The sequence below is a fragment of the Acomys minous genome (genome assembly GCF_964271855.1).
Source record: "Acomys minous genome assembly, chromosome: 4".
Classification (NCBI taxonomy): Eukaryota; Metazoa; Chordata; class Mammalia; order Rodentia; family Muridae; genus Acomys; species Acomys minous.
The window spans coordinates 47,346,877-47,366,761 of NC_140486.1; the positions used below are offsets into that span (position 1 = coordinate 47,346,877).

General features: G+C 43.4%; 1 protein-coding gene across 2 annotated transcripts in view; it reads right to left on the minus strand.

The window, feature by feature from the left end:
- Positions 1-1,486: 1,486 nt before the first annotated feature.
- NDFIP1 (Nedd4 family interacting protein 1) overlaps positions 1,487-19,885 on the minus strand; it is a 48,588-nt gene continuing 30,189 nt past the window's right edge. The window contains exons 5-8 of one of the 2 annotated variants that reach the window (XM_084780350.1): positions 19,480-19,604; positions 12,613-12,679; positions 8,216-8,343; positions 1,487-2,426 (exon numbers count right to left, since the gene is read on the minus strand). In XM_084780350.1, coding sequence (XP_084636476.1) covers positions 8,240-8,343; positions 12,613-12,679; positions 19,480-19,604 — 296 coding nt within the window. In that variant the 3' untranslated portion in view covers positions 1,487-2,426; positions 8,216-8,239. The remainder of the gene's footprint in view (positions 2,427-8,215; positions 8,344-12,612; positions 12,680-19,479; positions 19,605-19,885) is intronic. The other variant, XM_084780349.1, reaches the window with a different exon arrangement.

Genomic DNA, 19,885 nt, shown 5'->3' on the forward strand with positions numbered 1-19,885 from the left:
CTAGGCTGGTACTTCACAGACCTATCCCCACCACTTGCCAACTGATGGACTTAAACTCAAAGTCAAAAGACAATGCCTTTTGGGAAAAAGAAGAAATGAAAACAAAACAGCCTTTTAAAGTAAGGCTCAGGATCAAATTTAACTGGAACCTTTGAGTAATACTCTTACCCTTCGTGTGGTAAATCGTGAGAAGGATACATGAGGGGATTAAGACACTTTGCAGTAGGGCTAAGTGTGGTGGTGCATGGTTTTATTCAGAGATAGGCAAAACTGAGTTCAAGGCCAGCCTGGTCTACACAGCCTGAGGTACAAGGTGAGACCCTGCTTCAAATATAAAACCAAACAATGGGGGCTGGAGAGATGGCTCAGAGGTTAAGAGCACTGACTACTCTTCCAAAGGTCATGAGTTTAATTCCCAGCAACCACATGGTGGCTTACAACCATCTATAACATCTGGTGTCCTCTTATGGTGTGCAGGCAGAATACTGTATACATAACAAATAAATCTTTAAAAACAAAAAACAAACAAAACCACTATGCAGTAGACAGAGTGCTTAAAATCTTATCAACAGGGAAACCAGCCTGGAAAACCAGCTCTTTCTCTCTCTTACACACAAGCAGTGCTTTCATAGCTATGAAGCTGTTGGTGAAACAAAGAGCTGGCTGTAAAACAGCATCCTGCTGGAATGGGGGTGCGGTTGGGTGCGCTGGCAAACGCCTGGAGTCTTGAGCAGCTATGGCAAGACCAATGCTGTTGAGTCTGAGGCTACTCTAGGCTACACAGTAAACCCTAGCCAAGCAGGGAAAACATAATCTTGTCTCAAACAAACAAAAATAGGGCTGGAAAAGTGGCTCAGCAGTTAAAAGTGCTTGCTGCTCAATCAAGAGGACCTGAGTTCAAATCCCAGTCTCTCTAGATTGCTTGTGAGCAAGCCTGTGGTGCATTTTCTTGACTGATAATAGATGTGGGAGGGCCCAGCTCACTGTAGGTGGTGCCATTTCTAGGAGGTGGTCCTGGGAGCTCTAAGATAGCAGGAGAGAACAAACCAGTAAGCAGCACTCCTCATGGCCTCTGCTCCAGTTCCTGCTGGCAGGGTCTTGCCTTGAGTTCCCGCCCTGACTTCCCTGAGCAATGGAGTGTGTTGTGGGACTCTGAGCTGAAATAAACCTTTCTTCCTCAAGTCGCTTTTGGTCACTGTGGTTCGTTTTTGTTTTTTGTTTTTTCTTTGAGATGGGGTTTCTTTGTGTACCCCTGACTGTCCTGGACCAGGTTGGTTTTGAACTCAGAGATTTACCTGTCTCTGTTCCCGAGTGCTGGGATTAAAGGCATACACACCACACCTAGCTTGGTCATAGTGTTTATCACAGCAATAAACCCCTAAGACACAAGAAGTTAAACTTTTTAGAATATATTCTCGATTACTGTGTAAGATTAGAAAATGTTTGCATAATCAACAAACATAAACTCCAAAATTAAACACTGATCTACAGTAAAAGGTGCTACACAAGAGACATTTATTAATGTTCTATTATATTTACAGTTTAATATAGCAACCAAAGTGAGCTAGCACTTGGGCAGCAAGCACATCATTCTATAGACTTAACAGTTGTAAAAGCAAGGAGTACAGAATGTTAGGGATCCTCTCAAAAGTTCTTTGCTCCTGACCCTCTGGGATTCTAGCCATATAGTTTACAGAATAACATTTAGTATTTAATCTGAATCTGCCTTTGCCCTTTCCATTTTATATGATGACACACACCTTAAGAATTCCTTTGTACACATTAACTACAGAATGAAAAGGTAATTTCTGAATATTGACTATGAAAAATTAATGCTTATTTATCAATTGAGGACATTTTCTGTTAACACTACAATGAACTTTGCACTATGGTTTTGCTTCCAGTTGTTCACACACAGCACAATTAAACATATTTCTAGGTTAATTTGAACAGGAAATATGGATTATGTGCAAAAATGCAGTCATAACCAAAGTTTTGACTTTTGAGAAAACCCCTTTTTAAATAGCCAGCCTTATACATAGCTTACACTAATCTGTAGTTTCAAATCGGCTTTGAGATGGAGGATGAATAAAGCAAGATTGCCCCCTACTGACTACAGGGACATGGCTCATGCTATTTAAAATGACTACAAACAATATATAAGGCATTATTAATAATACATCACAGACTTGATTGCAAGAGCTTTTTCAAACATTAATCACTAATGATTTGATGATTACAGAATTCTGCATTAACTATTAACATTTTACACCTAGGAACAAATAGAGAGAAATGATCTTTTTCAACAGTACTTTATTTTTTAAAGCAGGTGACTGTCCTCCGTTCTGGTGGTGACTCACTTCCTGCAGGTGCTCTCGCTTCTTGAGGGACTTCATCAGCGCAGGAAGGCCTTTGCCAGAACACATCTGCCAGAGAAGGACACTCAATAGTCAACCTCATAGTTAGCTTGTTATTTTGGCTAAGAGCAGGGTGTAGTCACAGAAGACAAGACGTTTAGAGACATGTGTGGTGCATTTCAAGATCGTTTGGACAATTACTATACATGGACATCGTAGTAGCCAATAAACAGTCAATTTTCAGTTCTTAACATCACCCTTTGCCCCCCTTCTCACTACACACACTATAAATAATTGGCATGCTCTCTAAAGACTTATTTTATGTGATGGTGTTTTGTCTGCATGTATGTCTGTGCACCACATGTTGTGCAGTACCTCACAGATCATAAGAGAGCACAGGATCCTCTGCAACTGGAGTTAAGGGGAATTGAACCCAGGTCCTCTGGAAGAGCAGCAAGTGCTCTTAACTGCTGAGCCAACTTTCCAGTCCCAGTATGCTCTCTTTTAAAAAAACCGGGTCAGGGGGCCGGGCGTGGTGGCGCACACCTTTAATCCCAGCACTCGGGAGGCAGAGGCAGGTGGACCGCTGTGAGTTCCAAGCCAGGCTGGTTTACAAAGTGAGTCCAGGACAGCCAAGGCTACACAAAGAAACCCTGTCTGAAAAACCAAAAACAAAAAATAAATAAATAAAAAGCCAGGTCAGGAGTTTTTCACTCTTCTCTCTTCCAACAAAAGAACAAAAAGGAAGTGGCAACTCTTCCTCCTATACTTACTGTCATTAGGACAGACTGAAACAGGACTACTTCCTACTGTACCTGTCATTAGGACAGACTGAAACAGGACTACTTCCTACTGTACCTGTCATTAGGACAGACTGAAACAGGACTACTTCCTGCTGTATCTGTTACCATTCACTTGACAATTCTATCAGATCACACACAGAAACAATTCCAGCGAGGATACCAACGATCTCACCCTCATATAAACTGTGGCAAAGTTAGAAAGTCAATGTAAAAATCACTTGTCTTATCCCACAAACATGCTTTAGAAATCTGAAAGAACCAAAGAATTTGGTAAGCATGTTTTTTCAGAATATATGCAGTTCCTAACCAACTTTTTAAAAAGATTAATTTATTTATTATTATGAATACGGTGCTCTGTCTGCATGTATACCCGCAGGCCAGAAGAGGGCATCAGATCACATTTTAGATCTGAGCCACCATAGTTGTGAGCCACCATGTAGTTGCTGGGAATTGAACTCAGGACCTCTGGAGGAGAAGTCAGTGTGCTCTTAACCTCTGAGCTATCTCTCCAGCCCTCCTAACCTACTTTTAAGAAGTGATATGACAGAAATGTATACTTCTAAAATGATGTCTGGCTGGGCGTGGCGACATATGCCTTTAATCCTAGCATTGAGAGGCAGAGGCAGGGGGATCTCCATGAGTCTGAGGCCACCCTGATCTCTAAAGAGAATCCAAACAGCCAAGACTATTACACAGAGAAACCCTGTCTCCAACAACAATAAATAAAATAAAAATGATATCTGTGTCTAGTCTATGTGTTTCCCTGCCCTCTTCTCCTGTTTTAGGACTTGAACTCAGGGCCTTGAATGCTTAAGCAGATGTGAGTCACTATGCTACATTCCTCAGGCCTGTACATACATACTAGTTTAGTTCTTATAGAAATAATGTGTGGGAAAACTTCAAGTAGCTCTTTACTGTAATGCCAGAAGAAAAAGCATTAAAGACATATACCACTTTAACAAATGTAAGAAACTACTTTTTGACACCCAATATTGGGTTGACAACCAGACAGGCTCATAAGTAAGCCTTTAGAGTCCTTTTTCCATCTCTCCACATTATGGTTAAAAAACAAAAAAATCAAAACCAAAAATCCAAAACAAAACAAAAACCTTGTTTCCCATTAGACTGTATAAGTTTCAAAAGGCTGCCACCTTGCAAAGAAGATTCAATAGTGGGAGAAGTTAACTTACTCTTTAGCAACTGCCAACATTTCCCACAATTCTAAATTCAGTTTGTCTGGTAGACTACTGATATGACTGATACAAGTGCATTTGTCCTTTACACCAAGAAGACAAGGTGACAGACAGAGCATAGCTCCCATGGATGACACCACAGAGGACTGTCAGAACTGGAAAGGTGAGCAGAAGCAGAAGGGAAAGACAGTGCTGCCGCCTGGAGGCTGTTCACTGACTAGCAGGAAAGCCAATGAATCAGTGACTGCTAAATCAAATGCAGTCTGCAGGACACGCCAGAGACTAGGTGTGCGCCCTGGACACTTAGTTCATGCTGCTTTATAAACAGTTCTATCGGGACTCTCAAAGTCAGAACCTGCCACTCAACAGTCACTTAAAGATCCTGCGGGATGACCCAAACCAAAGCATTTGTCTTTGCTTCTCAAATGCAGCCAAAGTGTGACCAGCTGCCTCCTGCTCCTGCTGTCATGCCTTCCTCAGCACTCTGCTCCAACTGTGAGCCACAGTAAGTCCTTCCTTCAGTAAGCTGCTTCTCAGGAGTTTTGACACAGCAAACTATAAAGTAACCACTGCAGTGGGTTTGGTGGCATGCTTGTGATCATAGTGAATCTCAGACTGAGCAAGGAGGAGTTGAAGGCAGTCTGATAAGCTATACAAACAATGTCTTCTCTAAAAAAAATTGCTAGGTGCTGGTAGTACACACCTTTAATCCAGCACTCAGGAAGCAGAGCAGGCAGATCTCTGAGTTTGAGGCCAGTCTGGTCTACAGAGTGAGTTTCAGGACAGCCAAGGTTACACAGAGCAACCCTGTCTTGAAAAACAAAACAAAACACCAAAAGGAAGAAAAGAAAATGAGTTTGCTTTAAAATAAATTTGAGCAACACTATATGTATTCAGCAAGTTGTATGTATGTGTGTATTTTATGTATGTAACAATAATAATGAAGATAAGGTTATAAGGGGCTGGAGAGATGGCTCAGAGGTTAAGAACACTGGTTGCTCTTCCAAAGGTTCTGAGTTCAATTCCCAGCAACCACATGGTAGCTCACAACCATCTATAATGAGGTCTGATGCCCTCTTCTAGTGTGGAGGTGTACATGTAGGCATAACACTCTAAACATAATAACTAAATCTAAAAATAAATAAAAAATCAGCAAGTATTGGGAGGTAGAGGCAGGCAGATCACTGTGAGTTCAAGGCTACCCTGGTCTACAAAGCGAGTCCAGGACAGCCAAGGCTACACAGAGAAACCCTGTCTTGAAAAACCAAACCAAACCAACAAAAACAAAACCAAGAAATGAGTAAGTAATAAACTTTTCTCCTTCTAGCTGACAAGGAAAAGGAGCTAACGTGGTTTTTAAAAGGCTGTCAACCTCACCATGCTTCCCTGTGCCAGTGCCTCAGAGTTGTTCTAGCTACCGTAGGATCCATCACCCCAGCACCAGCACTTGCTCTTGCTTCCCTGCCAGCACCAGGTGTAGTCTCTGAACGCACACTCTCAGTGAAGGGAGGACATTAGTGCAGTCAAGTAACAAAAAAGGGCACATTCTCTTTCTTCTGCTTCCATGGGCACAGTTAATGGCACTGTGCCTATCTGGAGTGATCCCTTCTAACTTTTCTTATCAACAGCTGACTGAGCTATTTAGTTAAACTATGTACTTTTTCATCTGTTTTGAGACATATTCAAAGTTAGCCCTTAACTCACCACCCTCCTGTCTCAGGCTTCCCAATATGAAACTATGGGCCACATCCTATCAGTGTACTATTGTCTCCCCTGGAGCCTGGCTGAGCTGTAAAAGGGCAAATGAGTACTGTTCTACCACAGCCAAAAACTCTGTAACTCTTGCTTCAGCTCAAGTCTCTATTTTTTGTGTTTTTAGCCCTGGCTTTCCTGGAACTATATAGACCAGGCTAGCCTCAGATATACAGAGATCCACCTAATTACCAGTCCAGTGGAAGAAGTCTCTATTCCAACACCCTCTGTAAATACCAAGTTCAGTCCAGAATGAAAGATGTGTTATTTTCTGCCATGGAATTACTTCTGAAATTCCCTACCTGTGGTCTGTGGCAAAGGTAAACCTACAGCTAGTTTTTTTGTTGTTGTTGTTTTTTTTTTTTTTTGGTTTTTCAAGACAGGGTTTCTCTGTGTAGCCTTGGCTGTCCTGGACTGATTTGTAGATCAGGCTGGCCTCGAACTCACAACGATCCGCCTGCCTCTGCCTCCCAAGTGCTGGGATTAAAGACGTGCACCACCACTGCCCAGCGTATAGCTAGGTTTTAACTAGGCTATCAACACCAAAGGTCAGACTCAATGAATTAACACCACAATACTTCACACAAGAGGTTTTATTTTATCCTTTAACCAAAATATCTGTTGACTTTTAAAGAAAGCAAGCATTCTACATGTGGATCTATGTAGAGAGGTTCTAGTCTTTTCAATAAGCAAAAGTCACTCAGAACCTGTTTTCCTCCAAGGGATTCTCAAGAGTTAATTGGTAAAGAAACAATTAGAACTGTAAATACGGCTTTCAAACCCAGCGCCTTCACCTGGTGCTCTGGACGCCCGGAGCACATCTGAGTGATTTCACACCAACTAGCACAGAGCTGCTCAACTGCTTGTGTGCAGTTTCTGAGAACCACTGAAGCACACCACAGAAACCCCTCTCAAATAATTGCTTGACCAGCTCCCACAGCACTGTCCTAAAAATTGGTGCTGCAAATCACAGCCTGGCTGATTCATGACTTTCAACATAGACCACTCAGAAATACCTCCAAGTTTTTAGAAAAATCAAAGCTATAGAATAACACAATTCTCATTGAAATCCCTAACACAGGACAGAAGACTGTTAGCCAGCCCTGTCCTGGCTACTACTTGTTTATTAGAAGATGAAGAAAGCATGCAATCCCCTAGCATACCCACACCTTCCCTGCTTCTCCCCTCTCCACCCTTCTCTTTCCAAGTGGGGATCAAGCCTTGTACACTGAGTTATAACCCCAAGCTTGTCAAACATCCTTCTAAGTGAGAAATGAAGACAACAGACAGAGAGGGGACTTGAGTCCACTGGGACATTCACAGCTACCATCACATTCCTACAGGGTGGTTCTGTTTACAAGGAGGGCCCAGGGCCACCCTGAGTCTGAGCTGAGTCGCCGGCTATCTGCTCTCCACGGCGCCTCCCACAGCCAGCTTCCACAAGCTCACTCCTACTATCATTTAAGGTCTGTGACAACCGCTGCACACAGCTATCACAATGCCTTCTCTGGGCCTTCAACTGGACTGGCTTTTAAGTGGTGCTCAAGGTTTTATTCTATCAAATACACAAGTTCTGAAGCCCAAGGGGCAAGGAATCAAGTCCACAAAAGCATAGCCTGTTCTGTCAGAGCTCTCTGCTATACTCAAGGGATCTCACCCGTCAGATAGCTGCTTGTGAGAGATGGGAGTCAGCCATTGGGGAAAATTGTGTTAATCGAAGAGTTGAGGGCTTAGTTTTGTTCCAAGGAAAGGAAAGGTCTCACTCCTTCCTTTGGATCTGAGCTTCCTTACCAGTCCAGTGATAAAATCTGGGTATAAACCCAAGCAAGAGGACCTGTTCCTAATGTACCTGCTGAGCTCAACCAGGCCACCAGTGCCCTACCTACACCTCCCATTACTGAGACATTTGCCTGTACGTTGCCAAAGTATTCTCTTCTTCCCCTTTTCCCTCATCAACAGTTTCCTGCAAACACCACCCCTCCAATAAAAATAGGAAAAGATAAGAACTTTTTAAAATGCTCTCCTAACAATTTATGTATCACAGAGTCTCACTTTAAACTCATTGGAAATTGGCAATGTATCACATGATCACAATAAGAATAGAACATACCTCCCTTCCCCTCCTTCAATACCTTTAATAAATAAAGAGAACTCTGGTCCTGGGGAGATTTGAGAAAGTTTCTGGCATCTTCCGAACTTTTGCATAATTGATAAATCCTCTGAGAAACAGGAGAAAGCCTAATTAAAAAAAGAAAGAAAAGTCAAGAATGAACTTCTAATTTATTAAGTCTCTATCCCAGAATTTCCCCCTTGTAACAGGAACATGTCATTTTACTGCTGAAGCCTATTAACATTGGCAATTTCCCCCAACATCTTCAAAGGATTTTTCTATCAAATTATCCACATCTCAACAGGAAGGCATACTCTCAAGGGTAAATGCCTTTTTTGCACAGGATCTAATTGGTCTCAAAAGGAAATGGAATGTAAAACGGGACCAAACATTTACATCTGGAGGCCTCACTCACTAGGAAGCCTATAGCATCTCCCTGCTGAGTTCCCAAATAACACCCACACAATTAACTCCAAAAGAAGATATTACAAATGGGTTTTGTTGTTTGTTTTCTGAAATATGGTCTTAGCACACAACCTGCTGTGTGAACGAGGCCAGCCTCGAACTAATTTTCTTGCCTCCTTCTCTGGAGTTTTCTGGGATTATAGGCACACACCACCAAAACTTTGCTCTTCAAGTTTAATTCTAATCTTTTCTGTTATTTAATTTTCTGCCAACAGTATGCAACCTTGTCCACTAGATGTCAGCACACACTTATGTAAAACTCCAGTTTTGTACTTTTTTGGGTGGCGGGTGGTGGTTTCCAAGACAGGGTTTCTCTTTGTAGTCCTAGCTGTCCTGGAACTTGCTCTGTAGACCAGGCTGTCCTGGAACACACAGAGATCCACCTGCATCTGCCTCCCCAGTGCTGGGATTTAAATGTGTCCACCACCAACACCCAACCCCAGTTTTCTATTCTCTTTGTTTGTTTGTTTGTTTTGTTTTTTGTTTTTCGAGACAAGGTTTCTTTGTGTAGTCTTGGCTGTCCTGGACTCCCTTTGTAGACCAGACTGGCCTTGAACTCACAGGGATCTGCCTGCCTCTGCCTCCTGAGTGCTGGGATCAAAGGTGTGCATCGCCACGCCCAACTCAGTTTTCTATTCTTAATGGTGGTTTGGCAGCACCAGACTCACACATTCACCCCTGAGGTGATGATGTGCCTTTCAAATAAAAACTCACTCTTACCCCTCCTTTCAGAGACACTCTTAAACAGGATTTTCATACCATTATTGAGATACAATACAATGTTATAAAGTTAACTGCATACAATGCGCTCGGTTTTAATGTATTTACTGACTTGCACAGAAGCACAGGCTAACCCCACATGCTGGTTCTTCTGAAATGGAAGGAAGTGCCGTCACTGGATGAGGGACCAGCAGCACCGTGTGGGAATGGATCTGCTATATATTTCAAGTGGTGAGAAAAGTTTACAATTTTAAGATATTTATATAAAGTATCTTGATTTTAAATGTTGCCAACTAATTAAAAACAACTTTAAAAATAACTAGGATATACTAGGCAGTGGTGGTGCACTCCTTTAATCCCAGCACTGAAGAGACAGAGGCAGGAGGACATCTGGGTTTGGGGCCAGGATGGGCCACAGAGTGAATTCCGGGACAGACAGGACTCACAGAGAAACCCTGTTCTGAAAAATCGAAATAGGGCTGGAGAGATGGCTCAGAGGCTACAAGCACTGACTGCTCTTCCAGAGGTCTTGAGTTCAATTCCCAGCATCCACATGGTGGCACAGAACTATCTATAATGTGATCTGATGCCCTCTTCTGGCCTGCTGGAGTGCACGCAGGCAGAGCACTGTATACCTAATAATAAATAAATAAATCTTTAAAAAAAAAAGAAAAGAAAAAGAAAAACCAAAATAACAACAACAAGTGGGGCAAACAAACTACTAGTGTTGGTCAGCTATAGCTTCTGAGCCATCAGCTTGGGTATACGATGCACAGATCCCTACAATGTTCCCAAAGAGAGAGTGAAAACACTTTAAATAGAGGGTGTGTACACACACACACACCACCCTCTCCCTTTGCTTATAATGAAATAGAACACAACAAGAAAGGTCAATAATAAAATATCAATCTGTCTTCCAGGAAACACTGATATAGAAAGCAATCCATTAAATGTATTTAATTTACATTGCAAACAAGCCATCAAAAATGCCTACTATTTCTTTTTTGATCCATCTGGAATTTGGGCTGCCTTTCAGCCAGTAGCTAACCAGTTTTACTCTCATCATTTTGCGAACAGTGCTAGGGATTAAAGCCAGGGACTAAGCATGCTAGGCCAGTGTCCTAGGCCACTGAGCTCAACATCCAACCCAGCTTTTCTCTCAGAGTCCATCTGGGTGAACGGTCCAGGCAGAAACACAGTTCTAGGTCATCCTCAGCTACATAGCAAGGTTAGGGCCAGCCTGGCCTACATTGGGACTTTGCTTGGAAAAAAAAAAAAAACCAGGCGTAGTTTCACAAGCCTTTAATCCTAGCATTTGGGAGGTAGAGGCAGACAGATCCTGAATTTGAGGCTAGCTGGTCTACAGAGTGAATTCCAGAATAGCTACAGCTACACAGAGAAATCCTGTCTCAAAAACAAACCAACAAAACCCCCCAAAAATCAAAAAAAAAAAAAAAAAAAAAAAAAAAAAAAAAAAAAAGAGAAGTCTAAACCAGGAAGGAAAAGTTTTTGGCAATAACCAAGAGTCGTATCACGAGTACTAAAGCTTCAGTAGGAGAAAGTGATGGTGTCATAGATGTCCAATGCCAATCACCTTTGTGCTTTGTTTTGGAGACAGAGTTTCTTGTGTAACCTTGGCTGGCCTGGACTCTCTTTAGACCAAAGAGACCGCCTGCCTCTGCCTTCCCACATGCCGGGATTACAGGCATGAGCTGCTGTGCTCAGCTCTCATCTTTCTTTTTAGACCTTTGCTTTTAATTATATATATGTCTGTGTTGGGGTTATGTGCAGGTGAGTACAGGTACTCTCAGTCAGACATGGGTGCTGAGAATCAACTTCGGGTCCCCTGCACCTGCTTTGCAAAACCACTGTGACTCTTAACCACTGAACCATCTCTCCAGCCCCATCATCTTTAAGAGCTCCTGGGTGGCTCTCTATTGCTTTGTAGATATGACAGCAATGATGAGTATGGCCTCTGTTACTGTATCACATGCATTTCCTTATAAAAAACAAAGCCACAGGAAAACAATTCACCCCAGTACTAATGGCTACTTTAATGATTAGAAAGAAAATAATTTAAAATTAACAAGAAAAGTAAAAAATTAAAATCTGGAGATTAATAGCCAGATTATCTTAATGTGTGCATGCACACGTATGTGTGTGTATATATGGTTTTTGTTGGGGTTTTGGGCTTTTTATTGTTTTGATTGTTTGAGACAGAGTTTTTTTTGTGTAGCCTTGACTCCCTCTATAGACCAGGATGGCCTCAAATTCAGAGATTCACCTGCCAAGGCCTCTCTAAGCACTAGGATTAAAGGTGTGTGCCACCACCACCTGGCCTGGGTGTAGGGTTTTTGTTTTTTTTTAAATAATTTATTTTTTTTATTTCATGTGCCTTGGTGTTCTGTCTGCGTGTATGGCTGTGTGAAGGTGTTAGATCTTGGAGTTATAGACAGCTGTGAGCTGCCACGTGGGTGCTAGGAATTGAACTCAGGATGTCTGGAAGAGCAGTAGTGCTCTTAAACCACTGGGTGTAGTTTTAAACCTTCCTTTCACTATAATGTTTTCTTATCAATGATGAACTACAGAATTCTGGAAACCCCATAATTTCAAAAGTTATGTATATTAGAGCTATATATAAGTTTTCTGTGGTCTACTGACAAATATAAACAAAGATGGCTCATATACATAATTAATCCAACAGGTTACAGTACATTTATAGTCAATTTGTGATTGAGTTTGCAAGCCCTCTGTGGCACTAACTCATGAGTAGAAAAAAAATCCACACTGGAGAATCATCAGTATGCCCACTGATCAGAAGTAAATGGAGGAGGACAAGCACTTCACAGACTGTATTAATATGCATGCTACTCTACAGCTGGAAACTACCAAACCTTTAAGGAAGAAACAGCTGAAAATAGCATTTTATTTTATTTTTTATTTTTTGAGACAGGGTTTCTGTGTAGCTTGACTGGTCCTGGACTCGCTTTGTAGACTAGGCTGGCCTCGAACTCACAGTGCTCCGCCTGCCTCTACCTCCCAAAGGCGTGCACCACCACTGCCTGGGTGAAAATTGCATTTTAAATTGATGGTTAATACTATGCAGTAAGACCAGGCTTTATTAAAGTAATTTTAGCTGTCTTAAATTTAAGACATTTTAAAAAAAGTTTAAGATAATTTTTATTTTATTTTCTCATGTTACAAGTACTTACCTAAAACCAAGAACACCCACCAGAGCCAGTACTGGCCATCAAAGTATCCAGGGAAATAGGTGGAAAACTGAAGGAAGAAAAAAAAGGCAAGGACTTTATTTCAGCCTAACATAACAATGTGTTTCTTTTCTTTTCTTTCTTTTTTTTTGTTTTGTTTTTTGTTTTTGTTTTCTTGAGACAGGGCTTCTCTGTGTAACCTTGACTGTCCTGGACCCACTTTGTAGACCAGGCTGGCTTTGAACTCACAGAGATCCTCTTGTCTGACTCCCAAGTGCTGGGATTAAGGTGTGCACCACCAGGCCCGGCTACACTTTCATGTATTAGCTTAGGGGTACTAAATTATTGTATGTCCACCACATGAATGCTTGGCGTCTGAGGAATTTGAAAGAGAGCATCAGCTTCCCCTGGAATTAGAGCTATGAGCCACCATGTGGGTGCTGGGAATCAAAACCAGGTCCTCTATGAAAGCAACCAGTAACCACTGAACCATCTCTAGCACTACAATAATTTGTATAAAATAAGATTTACTTATTTCTAATTTGAAATTGTTTCAACAAATGCAAACTGACTTCTTCAAAATGGAAAAAACTCCCTAAAGTTCTCTACTCTATTATGGACTCCTGATTTTTCAAGAACACAAAAGAATAGGTTTTGTTTGTGTTTAGATCAGGGAAGGAGGGTGGGGAGTGGGGAGCATGGAGGGGTGGGGTTGGAGGGTGGGGAGTGGGGGGCATGGAGGGGTGGGGTTGGAGGGTGGGGAGTGGGGGGCATGGAGGGGTGGGGTTGGAGGGTGGGGAGTGGGGGGCATGGAGGGGTGGGGTTGGAGGGTGGGGAGTGGGGGGCATGGAGGGGTGGGGTTGGAGGGTGAGGAGTGGGGGGCATGGAGGGATGGGGTTGGAGGGTGGGGAGTGGGGGGCATGGAGGGGTGGGGTTGGAGGGTGGGGAGTGGGGGGCATGGAGGGGTGGGGTTGGAGGGTGAGGAGTGGGGGGCATGGAGGGGTGGGGTTGGAGGGTGAGGAGTGGGGAGCATGGAGGGATGGGGTTGGAGGGTGGGGAGTGGGGGGCATGGAGGGGTGGGGTTGGAGGGTGAGGAGTGGGGAGCATGGAGGGGTGGGGTTGGAGGGTGAGGAGTGGGGGGCATGGAGGGGTGGGGTTGGAGGGTGAGGAGTGGGGGGCATGGAGGGGTGGGGTTGGAGGGTGAGGAGTGGGGGGCATGGAGGGATGGGGTTGGAGGGTGGGGAGTGGGGGGCATGGAGGGGTGGGGTTGGAGGGTGAGGAGTGGGGAGCATGGAGGGGTGGGGTTGGAGGGTGGGGAGTGGGGGGCATGGAGGGATGGGGTTGGAGGGTGAGGAGTGGGGAGCATGGAGGGGTGGGGTTGGAGGGTGAGGAGTGGGGAGCATGGAGGGGTGGGGTTGGAGGGTGAGGAGTGGGGGGCATGGAGGGGTGGGGTTGGAGGGTGAGGAGTGGGGAGCATGGAGGGGTGGGGTTGGAGGGTGAGGAGTGGGGAGCATGGAGGGGTGGGGTTGGAGGGTGGGGAGTGGGGGGCATGGAGGGGTGGGGTTGGAGGGTGGGGAGTGGGGGGCATGGAGGGGTGGGGTTGGAGGGTGAGGAGTGGGGGGCATGGAGGGGTGGGGTTGGAGGGTGGGGAGTGGAAGCATGGAGGGGTGGGGTTGGAGGGTGGGGAGTGGGGGGCATGGAGGGGTGGGGTTGGAGGGTGGGGAGTGGAGGCATGGAGGGGTGGGGTTGGTATGTAGTTCAGGTGGATTAGTCTTGCTCGTTCTGCTTCATCCTCCCAAGTGCTGGGGTAACAGGCTTGTGCCACCATACTCGGGTCTTAGTTTTGTTAGGAAAATCCCTGGGATGGTAGTCCATGCCTGTTACCTGACAATTCTCCACAAACTATTTCCCATCTAAACGGGTTTCTAGTTCTATTGTGTGCATCCAGTACCAGTACTGTCTCCATGGCAGTGAGGCCCAGTCTGTTCCTGGCCTTGACTTCTGTACTGTGTATCATGTACTTCGTAGTAAGCCTGTACCTCTGCCAGAACTGGCACAGTGCATTCTTTTGGAGGTAAGAACCAAAGGCTTCTTAAAAGAGAAAAAGAATACAGATGGCCACCAAGAAAAATGATTAACTTAGTCAGGTGTGGTGGTGCACACCTTTAACCCCTGCACTCAGTAGTCAGAGGAAGGTGGATCTCTCGAGGTCAGCCTGTTCTACTAAGTGAGTTTCAGAAAAGCCAAGGCTATTATACAGAGAAACCCTGTCTCAAAAGACCAGAGAGAGAGAGAGAGAGAGAGAGAGAGAGAGAGAGAGAGAGAGAGAGAGAGAGAGAGAGAAAAGAAAAAGCCATTGACTTCATGATAGAATGTGAGCATTCAGTAAAAACCATCTTTTGCATTTGAGTCTTTGCCCAAATAGGCAAGGGTGAAACAGTCTCTGAGGATGCCGAGTGGTGGTAGCCAGCCACAGCTCTCAGTCCAGATCAGAGACACTAGGCTGTACCATTCTGCAGGGTGAATATATTAAATGCATGTGCAATTCACAGTCCTCTGTGAAACACTGCTGCGTTTCCATGTGGTATCTAAACCACCAGCTTTTAAACCTGAAGAGAGCAAGAACTGTACAGCAGGCGGAGATCTCAGCTCTCCCTGTGGATGCTGCAATGCTCATCTATGAACCTCTGTGGAAGGATTTGCTTTGGTGGGGAATAAAACTTTCTTCAGGTGTTTCTGACCTGCTAAGTCATTCTGAGCTTGGTTTTCGTTATATTCCAAGGATACCTAATAATGTAAGTTCACTCTTTCTATCTAATAGTCTACTTTTTTTGGCCATTTTGTTAAAAATTTAGTGTTTAATAGATCTGTAACTAATTTTATTTGTCTTTGAAGGCCCTCATATCCAAAGCCTGAGATTTAAAATGTTGCATTTCCTTTGTCCACGGAAGACAGCTTCCAAGATCTTCATGAATCCTTGAAATGACAGACAGTTCTAAAATCTATGGATATGTATATATAGTCTTTCTGTACATATGGACCTTTGATAGTTTGATTTACGAATTGAGTATGATAATTACCACTAAAATAACTAATAATATACAAACTTTTTTTTTTTCTTTCTCCCAAGACAGGGTTTCTCTGTGTAGCCTTGACTGTCCTGGACTACTATGTAAACCAGGCTGGTCTCCAACTCACAGAGATCCACCTGCCTCTGTCTCCCCAAGTGCTGGGATTACAGGTGTGTGCCACTGTGCCCGGCAGACAAACATGGTTCTTTAAAAAAAAATCTTGCTGCTGGAGAAGTGTGTGGCTTCTCTCTTGGCAAATCCAAACTGCCAGCATTCCTACTTTTGCAATTTGGGATTATGAACCACAAGTACCATGATACCAAGATGATCTGATAACCAGGATAGCTCCTGAGCAAGGCAAGTTTTGAACAGGATGATGTGAGAAATTATTACTGCTCTGTAAGGGATGTCATTTAAAACTCACCAATCGGGGCCAGGAATGGCAGTTCATGCCTTTGATCCTCACACTAGGGAGGTAAAGGAAGGTGGATCTCTTTGAGTTCAAAGCCAGCCTAGTCTATACAGAAAGTCTCAGTACAGTCGGGGCCTAATAGTAAGACGCAGTCTCAAATCAAAACAATGAAACAAAAAAAAACCCTTCAACAACTTTAACCAGAGGTAACTGAAGCTGAAAAACAGAAATACAGGAGGCGCCAACGCATGTTTATTTTCTTTTCTCTCCTTTCTTTCGCACGCATGTGCGCCCATGTGTGTGTGTGTGTTGGTCCTAGCCTTCCACCTTGTTAAAAACAGGGTCTCTGCATGCGACACACAGACGCTAGCTGGCCTGCTTCCCTTCCAGAGCTGCTTCTCTTTGCCTCTCCTTTCCCCACAGGAGCACTGGTATTACAAAGCACATACTACTGCATCTGGCTTTTATATAGCTTTTAAGAATCTAAAATCATAGCAGGCATGGGTGGCACACACCTGTAACCCCAGCATTTGGGAGGCAGAGACAGACAGGGCTATGTAGAAAAACCCTGTTTTGAAAAACTTTAAAAAAAAAAAAAAATCCAAACTCAGGCCACCATGATTCTGTGGCAAGGACTTTCACATCACTCATTTCCCTAGCTCCCAATATTTTCTTTGTTTTTCTTTCTCTCGCTCCCCCCTTCCCCTGGCCCAACAGGGTCTCTGTGTAGCCTTGGCTGTCCTAGACTTGTTTTGAAGACGAGGCTGTCCTTGAACTCTCAGTGATCCGCCTCTGGCTCCCAAGTGCTGGGATTAAAGGCATGTGCCACCACGCCTAGCATATTTTATTTCTTACTAAAGTAACATTTCAAATTTTAAAAAGAAATGACACCTTCTCTTGGACTTGGGTCTTAAAAGTCCATGAGTTTTGACTGTTTCTTTGTTTTTTTCCAGTGTTTAGGGAAAAAAACCCACAGTTATCTAATATTCAAAGAATTTTGTATTCTTAAAAAGAGCCAATGAGTTCTTTAGAATTGCTTTGAAAAACTGCAATAGCCAATTAACATCCTATTATATACAGCTGTACTGTTTATATGTGATGTGCATGCCTGATGCTTTGACACACACAGAAGCCAGAGCAGGCTACCAGGTGTCTTCCTCTACCACTCTTCACCTCATCTCCTCACAACAAGGTCTCACTAAATCAGAAGCTTGCCTTTTTGACTAGACTGGCTGGTCGTGAACTCTGGGATCTGCCTACCTCCACTCTCCTCCAATGCTGTGGGGGTAACAGATATGTAGTTATGCCTACTTCTTTATGTGGGTGACTCAAGCTGGAGTCCTCATGTTTGAGAGCAAGTGCTTATGTGCATTGAACCATCTCCCTAGCCATAGCATGCCAATTCATAATAATCTGGTTTTGTCTGCCAGGATAACAAAAGCAACAAAGCCATCTAAAGACAAAGGATAATTATTTTGTTTGCTTTCTGTTTGTAGACAGGATCTTTCTGAGTATCTGAATAGCTCCTGCATATCTGGAACTCACTATGTAACTAAGCTGGCTTTGAGCTCATAGGGATCTACCCATTTCTGCTGGGATTAAAGGTGTGGGCCCCCCATTTGTGGCAGCAAAGTATACTTTAAAAAAGTATTGATGGTGTATAATAATATAAATATATATGTAAAAAATTGAAAAAATTTAATAAATATAAAATGTATTGATGGGTGGGAGAGATGGCTCAGTGGTTAAGAGTACCTCCTGGTCTCCCAGAGATACGGAGTTTAACTCCTAGCAACCACATGGTGGCTCACCACCATCTATAATGTGATCTGATACCCTATCTGGCATGCAGGTATACATGCAGATACAGCACTCATAGATCTTTTCTTTTTTTCTTTTATTTTTTATTTTTTATTTTTATTTTTTGAGACAGGGTTTCTCTGTGTAACTGCCTTGGCTGTCCTGGACTTGTCTGTAGACCAGGCTGGCCTCAAACTCAGAGATCCGCCTGCCTCTGCCTCCCAAGTGCTGGGAGTAAAGGTGTGCGCCACTATGAATGGCTAATAAATCTTAAAGGGAAAAAAAAAAACTGGGCATGGTGGCACACACTGTAATCCCAACACTCAGAAGGCAAAGGCAGGTAGATCTCTATGAGTTCGATGCCAGCCTGGTCTACAAAGCAAGTTCAACACAGCCAAGGCTACACAGAGAAACTCTGTCTCAAAAAACCGAAAGTATTGATATTAAACCCACTGGTAAATCTGGTTGAACATATTTGCTTTTTATTTTTGATTTTCAAGACAGGGTTTTCTCTTTGTAGCCCTGGCTATCCTGGAACTAATTATGTGGACCAGTCTGGCCTTGAACTCATAGAGACTCACCTGCCTCTTCCTCCTGAGTGCTGGGATTAAAGGTGTGTGCCAGTACTGCCAGGCAACATCTAAGCTTTTAAAGTATCAGATCCTGAACATGCACGGCAGCTCCATCAAGATTATCAGCCACATCATCAAGGAGTGTTTGACCAGAGAGCCCTGAGTTCCAAGAGACCTAGCTAAGCTCTTCCTGGGCTTATTGACGAATTTCCAGAGCCACAGCCAAGCTTCTTTTGGACCTTGGCTCCCTCTTTTGTTGTTGTTGTCGTTTTTTACTGAAACAGGGTTTCTCTGTGTAGCCTTGGCTGTCCTGGGCTCACTTTGTAGACCAGGATGCTTCAAATTCCCAGAGATCTGCCTGCATCTGCCTTCCTGAGTGCCAGGATCACAGTTGTGTGCCACTGTACCCCGCTTGGCTCACTCTTTAAAACCATTTTTTTTTATATAGTTGTGTAAGTTTGAACAAACTAAAGCTAGTTTTGTTGTTGTTTTGTTTTGCTTTGTTTTGAAGAGTCTAGATGTTCTAGAATTTAAATTATTTTATGCAGTTTCACCTGGGTGTTCTCATATCACCAAAGACATGCACTGCTATAGTTTTATAAAAAGAAATTTCCTAATGAAGTAGTAGGTACTTTTGCATAACCAGTCCTAGAAGGAAAAATTAGGGAAGGATAGACAAACTCATTAAAATTTCAAGAGAATTAACATGAATGCCTGTCTTTTTTGAAACAGCAAAAGATACCCTTTGTATCATACAAACTCCACAGACTGTACACATCCATTAGCATATTTAAGCATCAGAACAACCTGTAAGACACATCACCTGCTAGACCTGAACATGAAACATGGAGACAGGAACTGTGTGCAACTGATTTTAGCTCATTTTATCATGGAAACAAAGACAAACCAAATCATCACTTTAAATATTGAGATAATAAACAATGAAAACAAAAATATTCAAAGTCATTCTAATTACTGCTTCTCTTCAGAATCTGTTCTCTGCTGTGCAACTTACCCTGACAATAAGGATCCACTTAATTAGAGAAAGACCAAATCCTGAGATGGCCCCATACCTTCCCGCAGCTGAGGTGGTCAGACAAAAAGACAAGAAAAACCCAATCCAGTTGAAGAGGAACGCCACTGTAAGGGTGGAGGGAAAAGATACATTAGCCAGTGACAGGAGTGTTTTCTGCAGCAGTTTCTGCTTACGAGGCTTTTCTCCTTGACCACCTATGTCAGCCTCTCCACAAGCATCCTTTCTTTGATCTTCAAAAGCAAGAAAGAAGCTGGGCGTGGTGGTGCACGCCTTTAACCTCAGCACTCAGGGGGCACTGGCAGGCGGATCGCTGTGAGTTCTTGGCCAACCTGGTCTACAAAGCAAGTCCAGGACAGCAAAGGCTACACGAAGAAACCCTGTCTCA